This window comes from Nesoenas mayeri, assembly GCF_963082525.1.
Source record: "Nesoenas mayeri genome assembly, chromosome: 4".
Taxonomy (NCBI): domain Eukaryota; kingdom Metazoa; phylum Chordata; class Aves; order Columbiformes; family Columbidae; genus Nesoenas; species Nesoenas mayeri.
This window is the reverse complement of record NC_137540.1, coordinates 46,591,464-46,607,434: the sequence shown is the minus strand read 5'-3', so window position 1 is coordinate 46,607,434 and position 15,971 is coordinate 46,591,464. Positions and strand designations below refer to the sequence as shown.

The window sequence follows — 15,971 nt, the reverse complement described above, 5'->3', positions numbered from 1 at the left end:
CAAAGGAGGCACAGCTGGAAACTCTTCCTTTGACAAAGCTAGTGCTTCCAGGTTTCTGCGAAGACTTACTGCTGGGTCGTGGGACATGCTCCCCTGGGAGCAAGGCTACAGAAGCACAGCGTTAGGCTCTGGAGGGTGTTACTGAGCACACACAGCCTGCACTCCACATGCCGAACTGCAGCAAGGCCCACGCACGAGTGAAGCCTCAAGTCCCGGCAGCTTCCACGCGTCACCCTTCCCAGGCACTCTGGCTTTAACTGCCCGGGTTCGGGCCCGTGCCTGTTCTCCACGTTCGGTCTAACCACTTCGTATGTCCGCTAGCTCGGCTGCAGCCCGCTGCGGGCACAAAACGTCCCGCTGCCTGCCCCGGGAGTCACGCCCGGCCCACGGCCGCCCCTCGGGCACCGCCTGCGGCAACCAGCGCGGGAGCCGGTGCCGCCAGCCCCGCCGCTGGCTCCGAGGGCACGCCGGGTGCGGACCGCCCGACCGCCTACAACGCCGCTCCCGGCGGCGCAGCGGGGCCGCTGGCGTGGGGCGGGGACTGCAGGGCCCTCTCGCTTCTCCACCCCTTCCCCGCTTCTCGCGAGGCTTCTGCCGGCACCCCGGGGGGCTCCGTCCGCCGGTCGCCGGGGCGGAGCGGCGGGTATGGCTGCCCTGCGCAGCCTCCTGCGGTGGCGCCGCCGCTTGGGCCCCTCGCCCGGTCCGCAGCCGGTGCGGCGGCTGTGGTCCGGCGGCGGGGCCGGGGCGGCGGCGGTGAGGCGGTGGCGGCGGGAGCTGGGCTGCGCGGCTGGGGGGGCTCTCGCCGGGTATATGGGGTACCGGCTGTCCGAGCGGCGGCGGGAGCCCCCCCGGGAGCCGGCAGCCGCCGAGCCGGGCGGGTCCCGCGCGCTGCTCCCCATCCCCGTGGCGGCCGCTGCCAGGGAGACGGTAGGTGTGTGCGCGCCGCCCCCGTCCCGCATCACGGCCCGGCGGCCTCTCACCTCCGCACCGCGGCCTCGCTCGGTGCTGCGCTCGGTGGGGCGGCTCGGGGTGCCGGGGACCCCGCCGGACGCTGTCAGCTGCCCGGGGAGCCGGTGGGGATGGAGGAACGTCGCTTCCCGCCCTTTCGCTGTGGAGACGTCTCTGCGAGGCGGCGTCTGGCGGCGGTGGAGCCGCTCCCCGGGCTGTCGCGCAGAGGTGACCCTGCGTGGAGCCGGCCCTGGGCTGTGAGGCGAGGCAGCCTGCTCGGGCAAGTCCTCCGGGAGACGGAGGCAGAGGCAGGAGCTTGTCACTCGGCCTCCTTCGGGGGACAGGAGCTGTCACTGAAGCGCCGTGGTAGGCAGCGGACGCTGGCACACGTTCGCTGCACCTCAGAGTGTGAACCGTGAGCTTCGTACTCTGCTTTTCGTCTCTGGAGCTGTCCTAATCAAATCTTTCTTTAATGGAAAATATTATTTGGAAGATGGAACAGCTGCTGATAGTGCCAGACCTGTGTTCGTCTTCTTTAGGACAGTTATGTGTAGTATAAAATTTTCTGTGGGGTGAAAGGTTTATGCAGAGCTTCGTAACAAGTCGTAGGATAGCCCTTGGTGCAAGCAAGTGATGCCTCAGGTGGACTAATTAAACAAAAACATGGCTTGATTAACCAGTTACCCATGGTAATGAAAAACAGTTGACGTGAACCTGGAAAATGAAGTTTCCTGCACAGTGCCATACATAATGTATGGTAATGATAGGCGGTTTTCCATTAAAAAGAATTAGATATTTCAGAAAATGTCAAGAGCTGTGGTTAGGTGGTTTGTCAGTATGGCATCTGGTAAAGCTGGAAATCAGTGGTGCAAACAGCCTGCTTTCTATAGACTAAGTGTATGTTATGTTTGGGAAGAGGATCTGTGTTTTTGCAATGGAGGCCTTGGGCTTAAGTGAATGTTGTCAGTCCTTTTGCTCTGAGTTGTTAGCCTGAAGGCAGATTCTGTTGGCAGCATCCTTTCTGGAGGGAGGTTGAGGCAGGTAATTTTGATTATTCATGTACTTTTTGTCTTGAGCGTGTTGCTGTGGCTATAAGACCAAAGACAGAGTCTTTCAGCCTTTCGTTCTGTTTTGATTTGACAGAACTTTAAATTGTTTTATTTATCCAGTCTTAATTCTTAGTTGTCTTTCCAGGCAAATAAGGCTACTGCACCCTTGGAAAGTCAATGAATTTAGTGTGATGTGTAACTGGAATTTTCACACATATTGCTGTAAAAGTGTTGAGGTTGCAAAGTCAAAATTAAGGTTTTATTTGAATCAATGTAAAATAATAACATCTATAAAATGTACCTTCTAAGTATACACAGACTATTTTTTGAAGACAAACAAGGGAAAAAAAGGAAAGAAATAATTTTCTTGGCTTAATGGCCTTGTGTGGAAAAGGGCTGTAATTAATTAGGCTTTCCATATGCATAGCAAAAAATTAAAGATTAATTTGAAATATGTCCACTCAGATTTTGTCATCAGACTAAATGCACAGACTGACATCTCAGAATACTAGCTTCATGTTGCAATCTTCTATTTTTTCATGAGTTGTTTCAGTGATTTCAAATTGCAGATCTGAGCACTCAGCATTCCTGGAAAAATATCCTTTCAATTGAACCCTCCCAAAAATGAGGAGGGAGCTGTGGAATTTTGGATCTGAGGTAGTGGGTTCTTGTGCTTTTTTTATTATTGACTGTTATGCTGCAGAAGGGCTTGTATGGCAATGGGGAAACACTGTTGTTTGATACTGGATACTTGAATCAGCAGTGTTATGACCATGAGCTTCAGCTGTATCTGTACTCCGTTTATGATTGCCCACTAGACCTGTGATCAGCATCAACTCTTTCATTACAGGTTTCTAAAACACATCCAGAAGTATGCTCCAGGGGAAAAAAAGGATGCAAATACTGTATTCAGATTGCATTGAATAGTATTCTTGGTATTCTGCATTGATATTGTATTGTCCTTTATTAGACGGATGAATTAATGTTGCCCATGTGACAATAACTTTTTTAATTCTTAATTTTAAGTGCCAAGCTTAACAACCGTAAGAGTGTTTAACAGTTTAAAACCTGTAATAATGTTTAAAGTAGAAAATTCTGTCATGAAAAGTCATACGTCGGTATTACTAGGGTCAAGGCTGAAGCTCTTGGATTTACTGCACAGTGTGTTTAGAGTAATGACTGGAGAATGATAACCTGCAGTTTCTGTATAGATGAGTTTGATGGAAATGCGATGCACATTTTGCTACAAGGCTTTTATGGTTATATCATGTACTCACCAATGAAGAATGATGAGGCTCAAGTATCTTGGGATCCTCTCCAGCTGCTTTTGGAAGGTCAAGGAGGAGTCAAAGACATTTCTCCTTTATTCCTGATGCACAAAGTCTGACACAATTTTCTATGGCTTTCTAGGTCTCTCCTTCTCCCACCTCTTTCCTATTTCCCAAGCTCCCCATTTCATTTCCAATCTCAGTCTGCTTTTCGTTCCACCACGGCAAATCATCCAACAACCTCTTTTTTTATTTTTTTTCCCTCTGCCATCCAACCCCAACTTTTCTACTTCATCCTAATATTTCCATTTGCATCCTTCTGCCCAGACTTCCCTCCAGCAGGATGCTTTTCCCAGGTGATTTTTAGTTGGATCACTGGAAGCAAGCAGCAGGTGGTGTCTATGTTCGCAATGCCTTGCTATAGAGATCTACCGCAGTTTGTAGAAGCAATTACACTGAATATCTCTTGTGTCACCCCTGGGGCTCTGACCTGGAATGACTATATAGCAGGTTTATATTTGGCGGGACTTAGCTAACAAAATGAGTATTTTTGGATGAGGGTTTGCATAGGCTCATAACTTATTTACTCCTTAACAGAACAACCACTAGAAAAGCCCAGTCTGGACACATTGCAAAACCTGAAATGCTTTCCTTTAAAATGTGGAATTGCTGGAGATTCTTTAAAAAAAAAAAAAAAAAAAAAAAAGGTAGTAATGTTGGCAAAACAAACTCTTTCTCCTCCCATTGTTTTTGGTTGCATTAAAAAAATCTATTCTGAAACATTAATTGGCAATGGATAATTTCATTTTCAATGGTTAACATATAGTAAGTTTATAACAGAAACCAGTATTATGGTGTGAAGTACAGATACAAAGAGTTCAAGAGTATTCAAGACATCTGTGGCTGTCTCATCCATAGTGTTGAGTTTAATCCTGACCAGCAGTTACCACACAGCCCCACGCAGCCGCTTTTGCTCATCCCCCCTGGTGGGATGGAGGAGAGAATTGGAAGGGTAAAAGTGAAAAACCTCGTGGGTTGAGATAAAGGCAGTTTAATAGGTAAAGCAAAAGCCACGTGAGCAAGCAAAGCAAAATAAAGGATTCATTCGCTACTTCCCATGGGCAGGTAGGTGTTCAGACACCTTCAGGACAGCTGGGCTCCATCATGCATAAAGGTTACTTGGGAAGACAAATACCGTAAGTCTGAATGCCCCATCTCCCCCTACACCCCATCCCTTCTTCCTCAAATCTTTTATTGCTGAGCATTATATCATATGCTATGGAATATCCCTTTGGTCAGTTGGGATCAGCTGTCCCAAGTGTGTCCCGTCACAACTTCTTGTGCACCTCCAGCCTACTCGCTGGTGGGACAATGTGAGGAGCTGAACAAGCCTTGACACCGTGCAAGCTCAGCAATGGCTGAAACATCCCTGTGTTATCAACATCTGTTTGGTCACAAATCCAAAACTTAGCACCATACCAGCTACTGTGAAGAAAAATAACTATCCCAGCCAAAACCAGCACACATACTTAGTTTTAAATTCCTGCATCTTTCTTATTTCTTGACATGAATTTTTGTAAAAGTGTAATAAATGGAATGGCTGCCTTATTTCCTTTAGGCAGCTCCAGCAGACAGCAGAATAGGTTTCTGAGTCCCCCAAATACTAAAAAGATTTGTGTGGGGGCTAACCTAGTTTATGTCTTGATTTCCGAAGAACATCTTCTTGCAGGTTACCTGCTTCCAGATAATGTTTATATGGCCTGTGAAAGTATCTTGACAGTTGTGCTGGGCCCAGTTATTATCCTTACAGATTACTTTTCTTCAGATCCTGTCACTGATTTCAAATAATGTTTGGCAGTAGTGATGGAATATTTCAGGATATAAGTTTAGCATATATACCTTGATTTTTAGTTGTTTTGTCCTACTGTTGACATCTGATGTTTACTGATGCTCTAGCATTTATTGAACCAATACATTTTAAAAGGGCTTTTAGATTCCAGGACTAACTCTGGTGATTAGACAGATGTTGGTGGGACACTTTCCCGTTGGCCAATTCAGAAATGAGATACATCAGTTGAGGGTAACTGAAAAAAAACTATGTTTGAGTCTCCTAGAGAAAAAGAGCATCAGAATGGTCTGCAGGTCTTTCTCCCTGTTCTATGAAACTCTTACAGTATTAAACCTGCTGAGCAACGGGTTTGTGAATTCATGTACAGGTGACTAAGAAGTTGCTGTCTGCTCAAAGTAAACTAAGCCATGGTTTGTGTTACCAGCATGGAGTCAGCTGTGCAGCAAACTTTTTGAACAGACAAATGCCACGTGGTCAGTACAAAAATACTTGCTTGACCAAGCATATGCTTGAAGGTGTTCTGGTAGATAATATTTGTTACAGAAGCAGCATGAAGCTAAGCTCCCCAGGGGAAAGGATTCCCTTTTCCTAGATGCTTTCTTAGAATAATTCCAGTCCTGCGGACTGAGGGTTTATATGTGATTACCTGGAACAAAATATTGGACAGTACAATAAAGTAACATTTTAATTCCAGGGTTACTGCCATATAATGTTTCAGAACGAAAGTAAAATTCTACTGCTGGTTTTGTGTCTGAAGGTGTTGGTGAAGGCTGGGAGAGCTTTACTAACAGACAGCTCCTTTAAAGTCTAGGAGATGCTTGTGCAGAGCAAGAAACTATGACAGAATTGTTAATTTGATACAGATTCTCTCTGCTGACAACGGAGTATGCTATTGACCCCAGAACAGCCCTGATCCAACACACTGCTATCAAGTATCTACCTTGTCAGAACAGCTGTGTGTCATGTCTTTTTCAGAGAAGTGTAACAATTTTAGAAAAACATAATCTAGTGTCAGAATTCCTCAGAGGAATTAATATTGTCTTCCAGTTCCTTGCTTCCGTGTTCCTTCCTTCCCAAATTCCAGTGTCATTTGTAAAGCTTATTAAAATGGTGTGGGAAATACCAGTGATGCCTCTTTGCACTCCAAAGAGATCTTTTCTATAATCATGTTGTCCTTGTGTAGACATAGTGAACTCCATGTCTCTGTTTATTTTTACAAAATATTCCCGGAGAATCACTTCCTTCAGAAGTGATTTAGGAATTAAAAGAGAGTCAGGGAGAGACGGTCACAGAGTATGTACTTTATCACATTTCTTGAAGGCACGCTTATTTCCAGGAGAAGGAAGCTGCATACTTTGGATGCTTCCAGAGCTTTTTTTCATAGTACCTCAGTAGTTCTGTCAAACTCTCTCTTTGTGAAAATACTTAAAAGGTCAAGTTTATTTGTAGCAGCACATTTCTAAGTGGATTACATAATGTATTTCCATCTCTCTGCAATGAACAATAAGACATTAACTCCAAAAAGTAAGGCAAACTCCCCTAGGGAGGAGACTCTCCTGCTTACTTAAAGAGGATGCTGTTCCAAGAGATGTGTAAAGGATCATTTTTACAAGAACCACTTCTAGGCAACCCTTTTTCTTAAGCATTGTGTGTTTAATGTCATAGATCAATTGCCAGATGTAGGAAGATGGTTTGCTCTTTGGCTGATGACATCTGAAACTCCTCACTGTCATCATCCTGAGGATACTGTTCCCAGCCAGCTGTAGTGAGAGCCATGCTGAAGGAAAATGAAGGTTTACATCTCAGCATTAATTCTGTGTTCCTTAAGATATTGAAAAAAAAAAGAAAAAGATTATACATTTTTGGGACAGACAAATCTAGCTAATAGTATGTTTTAGTCTTGCATGTAGTAAAGCATATGGACATGTATAGCAGGATGTACACACTGACCGAAGCTTCTTAAAGAACTGCTAGAGGTTACGTAACTTCCATGTGAAACTAATGTAAAAAGGACTGGAGAATATTTTAGTGTAATACTTATTTTGGAGGATTTCTGGAAGAGCTGTACTTACAGATAAACATTGCTACCCCAAGGATTTCCTGTAACAGAATTGTATTTGAACAAGGCCCTTTTTACAGCATTTTAAACACATTCCAGCTTCCTATGCTTGTAAATATTTTAATATAATAATGTCCTTATCTCATTGAAATGAGATCAACTAACAGAATTGTTGGCTGTACTACATCTAAGCAGTCTGCTAGAAATATAACTTCAGTGAGCATCAAAACAGCTTTGTCTACTTTGGGATTTTCCCACACTGGGAACTTGACGTTTAACCTTTTGGCCACCCAGCATGAAAACAAAATTGTGCTACTTTTATCTACATGGGAGCGTATTAAATAAGCCTGAAGTCAAATATAAACGAAGGAAGTAAGGAACAGCATTGCTTTGAAAACCTTTTTATTTTAATAATTTGCACAGATTCTCATTGATGGAAGACAGATTACTTTGCAAGCGAAAATTCAAAGAAACTCACTCACTTGAAATAAATTGGTTAAAGATTAAACTGCTGTAACAGAACATATTTTTGACTGCAAGCAAAAGGTACTTTTAGTAGTAAATGTTGGCTTCTTTAGCTAAAATAGTCTCACCTTTATCTTAGTTGGAAGAAGCAAGAGAACACTGATTTGACTTGGAACACAGCACAGTTGTGGTTTCTTATTGATATTGTTGGAGCTTTTTCCCTCATATGCATGCACAGACAACATGTATATTTTTACCTATTTGTTTTGTGAAGTATTTTGCATTATTTGTAGATATTTTCAGAATATGGGAGTTCAAGTATTGTTCTGGGTTTTGATAATGGATTCTTGTAGATTACTTCTGCAGAGTTTTATGAGCTTGTAGGCATCAGTTTTTCTAATTTTCAAGTGAAAAATCCTGTATCTAGCATTTAAGTTTGTCTCTATGGGAAAATGAAATCTTTCACCACAGAATGTAACTTCTGGATTACTAATTTAGTATAATACAAGACTAACACTTGGCAAATAACATTTCTTTTGTATTTTTTTAATAGAAAGGTTAATGATGTCATATTTTATCTTCTGCACCTTACTTCCACTGAACCTGAACCATATCATTACAATTTGATATATTCAGATAGTTTGGGGTCATAACTACTGCAAAATTTTGGTTATTTTAATGTCTCCTCATGTCCTGTGTTAGACCGTCTTATGGCAATGTAAAGTTATTGCATGGGTTTCACTGGAAGGCCATAAAGGTCAATTCATGTTATACCAAATTCAGACAGCCTGTATCTCTGGAATAAGAGAACCAGTAAGACAAACATGGGACCAGTAGTGGAGATCAGCCCACACTTCAAAGAAGTTTGAGTAATACGAGGAAACCTTTGGTGAGAGCACCAGATTTTCAAAGCATTTTGACTTGTCTCCAGTGGCAGACACAATGCATGAAAGATGACCCTAAAATGGGAATCAGTTTTGAACACTAATTGTGCTCGATAGAAAGCCTAGATTTTCTTCACTCAAGTTTTTGCTGTGGGTAGAGGGAGAAGATACAGAGGGGTATCACTCTACAAGAGGTTTGGCAAGGAAAGCTTTCAAAGTTGATTGACTTAAAAAATGTTGAGTTTCCATAACAAAGACCTTTGTCTGAAAGACTGCTACTCTGTGAGACATATGGTGGTGTTGTTATAGCTTTACACAGCCCTCTGTAAATGCAGTACTTCTGGAAAATAGTTTTTAAGGAATTATATTAGCTCCTTGAAGTATGTATTTTAGGCTGTTTGTAATATGTTCGTCGTGTAGATTTACAATGGAGGCACATGTAATGGAAATGCGATACCCTGCATTCAGAGAAATACCCTGCCAAATTAGTATTTGGTCTTCAATTGGATTTTTACTTACCTTGTTTCGATAAGCCGATGTTAAAATGGACTTCATATGGGAAACGTTCCCCTCTGTTTCCTTTGCCTGGTGGTGGTTTGCATATAAGTGCAATAAGGTACCAGAGTTTGACAGGGGAAGGACAGAAGAATGATAACCATGAGTTATTTGATTACAACTATTTATGCTTAGATTTTTTTGAGAATAGGGAAAAGATTATATATTGTTTGTGCATGCTGATGAGCTTCAGTCTTGCCTCTTTTTATTCCCAAGTTATGAAGTTGGGAGAATGGAAATTCTGGCTACCAGCTAGATTTGTGATTTCAGCTGTGAGCCTTTTTTTTTCCCCCTGAAAGTTCTAATAGCAAAGTAGGTCGGTATACATGTGCAGGTAAACCAGAGCTAACCTGCTATGCCTAAAATTAAGATAATACCACTATTGGGAGATTTGTGACATTCTACTTGAAGGAAATGGCTGTGTCCAGTTTTTAAAAGGCAAAGAACCATAACATGATACCAGATCATAGTAATTAGTAGGCAGGATTGCCAAGAGGATTAGTAAACAGAAGCATAAAAAAATCTCCCCTCTTTTGATTGTCAAAGAGATGTACTTTCAGGAAAGTTTTTGAAGATTGTTGATAATTACAGAGAGATTTAGTCAGGATAAGCTCTTGAAACTTCAAATAGAAATTGGAATCTTATTGAATCCTGTTCACTCTTTCACCAACAGTAGCTTGCCTGAGGTATTCAACACCTACTTTCTGTGTCTTGTTCATTTGTCCATTGGATATCACACTATTGCTGCTGAAATAAGATTGCCTAACCTGAGCATAGATATGAAATAAATCAATTGAGAGCAATTGGTGTCACTAAGATTCTCATACTTCTCACTGTATTGTGATGTGCTAAATTTGGGCAAAACAGGAGACGTTTCATATTTGTGTGTTGAGACAAATTTCTTTAATGCCTGAAAAGGTGTGAATTGAGGTCATACTTTGGAATGGTTTGGCTTTTAATTAGAATATTAATTAGTACCTAAAAATACAGCTTTCATGCAAGAGACTTAAAGTTGCTGTATGTTACATAAATTGATAAGCAGTAATAGAAGAAGGAAAGCTCTGAACAAGAAATTCGGTCAAAAAATAATATTATTGCTAAATACAGTTTTATTTATCAGTTTGCTAAGGTGTGTGCCTGGAGTCTTCTGCAAATAAACCTTGCTTTTATTTGGTGATTTAGTGTATGGACCAATGATCTAATACACATTAAGCCATATATACATTTGTTTGAATTAATGTTGCATCAATAGCAGAAACAACTTGTTTTGATTCTTTCACAAAGAACACAAAGTTTTGAACACAAAGTTCAAAGTAAAGTGGTATTTTTTATTCCTTAGAATAAAATTATACTTAATCCTGCAGTTTTCTCATCCCTTTACCTTGAAGTAGATGAAGCTTGTTGCTGTAACAGCTGCTATTTTATTTTCTTTGAGCTGCAAGTACCTGTGGCCTAGGTTTTGAAACAAGTAACCGTTCCTGTGGGGTAGATCCAGGCATTTATCTGGCTATAAAATAACACCACAAACACAAAAGTTCTTAGTCAGACCAGTTCTCTTATGCAGTTTGATGCTTGGAAAAATGAACATAAAGTGCCAGAGCAAGGGCATGCAAGGTATCGAGCCTTTAGGGAGGTACTGCTCTTTTTGGTGGCAGGCTGTATTCATATCACATTACAATGACTTGGAGCCAGAGTGTGAAATATGTAGCAGTCAGAGGCAAATTCTAGGTTGGCTAAACTGAGGCAGGAATTAAGGTTTTGCAGACCTGAGTACTGACATGAGTTAAGTTTAAGCACATCTTGACAATTCCGTGTTTGCAGTATGCTATTTTATACTTACAGTAGCATAGAATTCTTAAGATAATGCTGAAGTACCTGTCTGAGAATGTAGCAAATGCTTTTCTTAGTGTCTCAAGCAAAATATTAAGCAGTAGTACCTGAGATAGTGTCAATTTCTCGAGAGAGCAATGAATCTCAACGTGCTCTCCAAAAGCTAACAGTAATCACACCTAAGATGATATTTCTTGGGTGATACATTATCTACAGCTTCTCCTGATTATGTATGATTGATTATGACTGATTACAATCAATTATATGCACTGTATATGTAATATGGCCTTGAAGCAGTTTCTTTTCTTAAAACTGACTTTGCAGAAATACTGCTTTATTACAACCTGCATGTATTCAAAAGCATGCTTGTAGTAGTGCTAAAATAACATATGCATCAAAAATGAAATAAATTCTTAAACTTAAACAAGGATAATCAATTATGTTGCTACAAGCTCTTCCAAAACAATTGAGTCATATAAAACCCACATGAAGGCACAGCTTGAATGCCACTGGACTGCTGAAGAATCCTAAGACCATAATATTCTAACAGTGAGATAAGACAGAAATATTTTGGCTAGCATGTGAGTATATCAGAAGATAATTCAGTCATGTTAACATTGTGATTATACATGTGACTTTTTGTTCTCTTTTGCTTTTCCAAATAAAAACTGTTCGACCTCTTCTACATGTATTTGGTTTTGATATGTCGATTTTACAAACATAACTGAGGCCATAAAATTTTGTTTCACTGCCTTACTAATGTTTTATTTTTTAAGCACACTGTTTCAAAAGCAGGAGGAAGGTGATCCCAGATATTTTACTGACCGATATAAATGTGCTTTTACTTCTAATTGCTGAAATCTGAAACCTACTCTTAGAAAGGTTTTGGAAAACTGATTTCTGTTTGCTGCTGAGGACTGTTATATCTCGGTGTACGTCAACTGCAGACATTTCCCAACTTCTCTTGGTGTTTAGATGCCTCTCTGAGGGGAAAAAAAAAAAAAAAAAAAAAAAGGAAAAAAAAGGAAAAAAAAAGTTTTTGGCTCTTCTCTTAGTTGTAAAAAGAAAACATAGACATTAGTTAGACCATGCGCTACTTGTTGCCTTTTCTTAGTTTGACACCTGAAGAATTTTAGGGATACTCTAAGAGACAACAATATTGAGGACAATAGCAACTTGGGATATTTCATTTATAAGATGTTGCATTCCTATTTTAACATACTGAGAGAAGTTAGCTATATCTTTGCTCTTCCTTTTATGGAACAGTTAGGGTTTGGTTTCTTAATCTCTGAAAAAAGGTTCAATATACTTACATTTTCTATAAGATACTGATTCAACAGAGGAGCTTTCCTCTTTATAGGCTAAAAAAAGTTTTTGGATAGTGTTAGCATATTTTCTCTTAAAAAGTCTGACAATGTAACACAAAGATGTAATAATTTAGATCAGTTATAGTTTTGTGCTGCTAAGTTTACATGTAAATCAGCTGGATGGCAAATGTACTAGAAACTCTGGACATGTATAATGGACATGAGGTGTGAACTATATAGTACTTCTGTAACTCTGGAGGAATGATTTCTCTCTTCTGTTCACCCAAGTATGGGAGTTTTAATTGGATTGGATACTTGAAATAGCAGTATCTGCAGAAGATTTACACTGGAGTATATTATGGAGGTGTATCGCATATTATTGTCAACAGCTGCATTCTGCACTAAGAAGCAATATAAACATGGTGTTATTCTGTTCTCTTCTGGAAATGTCAGACAACTGAAATAATTTTAGCAGAGTCATTCAAATCTGACTGCTGAAGTTACATGGACTTCCTTGAGTTAACGTTGCCACCCCTTTTTCTGTGATTCAAGACCCTAAGTTATCTTTTTTTCCCTGTTTTATTTGGTTTTGAGTTTTGGTGGTGGTTGGTTGTGTGGGGCTTTCGTTTGTTTTCCATAAGCATGGAAGCTTGGGCAGTGTCAACAATTTCAATGCATTCAGATTTATTGCTAAAATTGTAGAAGACTGAAAATGATAGCAGTGAAATTCTGATTGCAGTGTCAGCTCTTATCATACAAAAATATTTGGATGCATTTGACTTGACAAACTGTCGTCTTTACATTTACAGTTTCTTTATGGTGAATGGCAGTGGCAAATGTAAACCAAAACTCTTTTTGTACATTAAAATTGTTTCCTTCTGTCTTTGAAGGTTGCAGAAAACAGATCAGACCCTGAAGATTTACATCTTTATGCAACTCCTCGGGAGCAACGGTTTCGCAGGTTTGCCAGTTTAGAATTTGAAGGACAGCTCTATATGACTCCATATGACTTCATTCAGGCTGTCACAAATGATGAACCCAAATGTAAGCAGGAGTTTTATATTGATAAAGTTGCTAGGCAAAATACCAGTGGTGTATGTTATTTTTCCGTTTGCTTTTGATTACTACTTCTGTTTCTGATTGTGGTGAAAAGGTACCGCATGCATCTTCTAGAATTTTATTTTTAGTGATATCCAAGTGCATACAATCAGTATCCTGATTGTTAGATTGTAAACCTGTAGCATGTAAACATGCTAGTCATCAGTTGAATATTCTTTTCTTTTCTTAGAGGTGACAGACAGCTCAAAAGGCATGAAAGACATGAAGTCCATCTGTCTCATTTGCGCTGACACAGTTACAGTTACGGTTTCTTTCTGAGCAGGCCGATATTGCTGTGAAACTCTTGCCTCCTCTTCTGTATAGTTGCTGTGGAGATAGGCAGGCGAGATATGAGTTCTCTAAATAATTTAGGATATCACTGTTCTGCAATTTTTGCAACCTTAAATTGTCATTTGCTATCATACTGGGTTTTTTTTTGCCCTACAGAGATTTTATAACCCTATCGTGGTTTTCTAAATAACATGCTTTTGTGTAGGAGTTTTGGTTCCCCAGGGGATCCGCTTTCTGCACTTAACAGTTGCCAGAGTTAGCACTGTGTGTTAATTAAAGTAATGAAAAATAAACCATCAACTTAGTTCACTTATTGTAAAATTTTTGCTTTAAGCATCAGAGAGTGACTACCTAGTAAGGTGATCCATTTCTGATCTAGTTTGGTTTCCTGGCCCTCAGGCTTGCAGTGCATTGGTAGCAGCACACAACTTCTGCAGAAAGCGAATATCTTTGCTCAGGTGTGATGTGTATTAACCCACTTCAGGTCTTTCTTCCTCAAGTCTACATCACAAAGCTAGTATAGAGAACAGTCAAAAGCAGCTAAAACAGTCAGAGGAGAGCTTAAATCTCTGTGCAGATGTTAGACTTTTCCCCTTTGTTCTCATAACAGTAATGAAACAAGAGGAAAGAATTCAGCCGTGGCACATCAGTGATCAAAACTTGTGTAACTTTTGAATAGAGATATAATCTCATTGTAACAGTGAAGACAGAATATAGAGCTGAGATGGTGAAAACTTGAAAAACTTTGAAACTTACCAGGGGAAAAAATCTTCATTCTCTTTTTTTTTTTTTTTCTCTGCAGTTAAAAGAGAGGAAGCAGATTGCTTATCACAGCAGTGAATACAAATACACAGCAGCACTTTATATTTACTTCCTCTGCCCAGATCTCCAAGTTTTCCTTTTTTTCTTACTGTGGAATTGAGTTTCACCGTGTATGGTCATGAAGCATTTGTTCCATATAGTGGACATCAGTTAAACATTTTGTTTTAACTCCATTTTACGACACTTTGGTTTGACCATGCTGTATGTATGGTGTGCCACTAAATTTTTTCCATGCTAGTGAAATTTATGCTTCCTCCTCTCTTACAGCAAGTATTGAGATTTTAAAAAAGAAACCAAAAAGCGTTAAGCTCACAAGGACATTCTGTTAATCTCATGCCAAAAGAGATGAGATCTGGATCTGAACAGTCAGGCACCCTTCTGAGTTCAGTGTGGCAAACCTTGTTTGTATCAAAATCCTTCTGTGCATCCAGTTAATCTCTGAGACTGAAAGCAAAACTAAACCTGCATGTCCTTTAGTTTTATAGACTAGTATCAGAGATTACATGACTGAGATAATCATTTTAAGGGATAATGTAAAAGACTGTAGCTAAGTAGAAATTGATTACTTCATTTGAATGGAAGTTGTATTGTCTGGGACATTTGGACAGAAGGCTGACAAGTAGGAAGTAATAGGTGAAGTAGATGACCTGCAGATTATGACTTCCAGTTTCTGATCTCTGTCTGTGTTAATTTTAACCTTTGTACTGCAGCTTTGTAAAAGTAGAGCTTTGTTTAGGCAAGTCTAAATTTTCTGTCTTACTCTGTTGAAGATAGTAAGTTTAAGGAATGTATTTTTCCAAACAAATCAGTACATGCTAAACATCATATTTGTATTTTTGCATAATTTTGCAAAGAAGTTACAAGTTGTAAATAATTGAGTCCATTCACGCTGACGTACTAGACTATCTGTATTTTGCAGGAAAAAAAAGAATATACATCTGGGTTTTTTATGGGTAAAGACTAGAAAGGTCTTGAGTTTTGTCAAAAAGCAAACCAAAAATGCCCTTTGAAGAGTAGTAATAGTAGCTCTTTATGTCTGCTTTATAGAAAAGCTAATAATGCTAGACCTGAATGAGATTTGTGATGGAGTGAATGCGTCTATTGTAATTGATTTACTTTGGAAATCTTGTAAACCCTACAAAAGTCAAGAGGGTGTTCACTTCCTTTTTTGATAAACCACTAAGTAATATGGTAAGAGTATATTTTCTTTTGTAAAATGTAACTTTCGAATCCAGGCAGTTATAAAAAATATAAAATCCTGTAATTAACTTCCTGCTGCCTTTATGGTGCAGGCTTTTATTTGGAAAAATAAAATATTTTTAACAGTCATGCTTGATACATTTTTTATTATATGAAGATATGTTTATATATTTAGAAAGCCAATTAAGAGAAGAGGATATATATATATATATATATATATATATATATATATATATTCTAAGTATAGTAACTTTAACCTAATACTGAGCTTTAAGAAGTATCTATATACACATAAATCTTGTTTGTCTAGAAAGAAAAGCTATATATAATATATGAGACTGGGAAA

General features: G+C 39.7%; 1 protein-coding gene across 1 annotated transcript in view; it reads left to right on the top strand.

Moving 5' to 3' along the window:
• Positions 1-645: 645 nt before the first annotated feature.
• The window catches only part of MICU3 (mitochondrial calcium uptake family member 3), a gene marked incomplete at both ends in the record, with an annotated part of 47,435 nt that continues 32,109 nt past the window's right edge, over positions 646-15,971 (top strand). Inside the window, 2 exons of the mRNA XM_080344123.1 lie at positions 646-933; positions 13,105-13,258. Coding sequence (XP_080200249.1) covers positions 646-933; positions 13,105-13,258 — 442 coding nt within the window. The remainder of the gene's footprint in view (positions 934-13,104; positions 13,259-15,971) is intronic.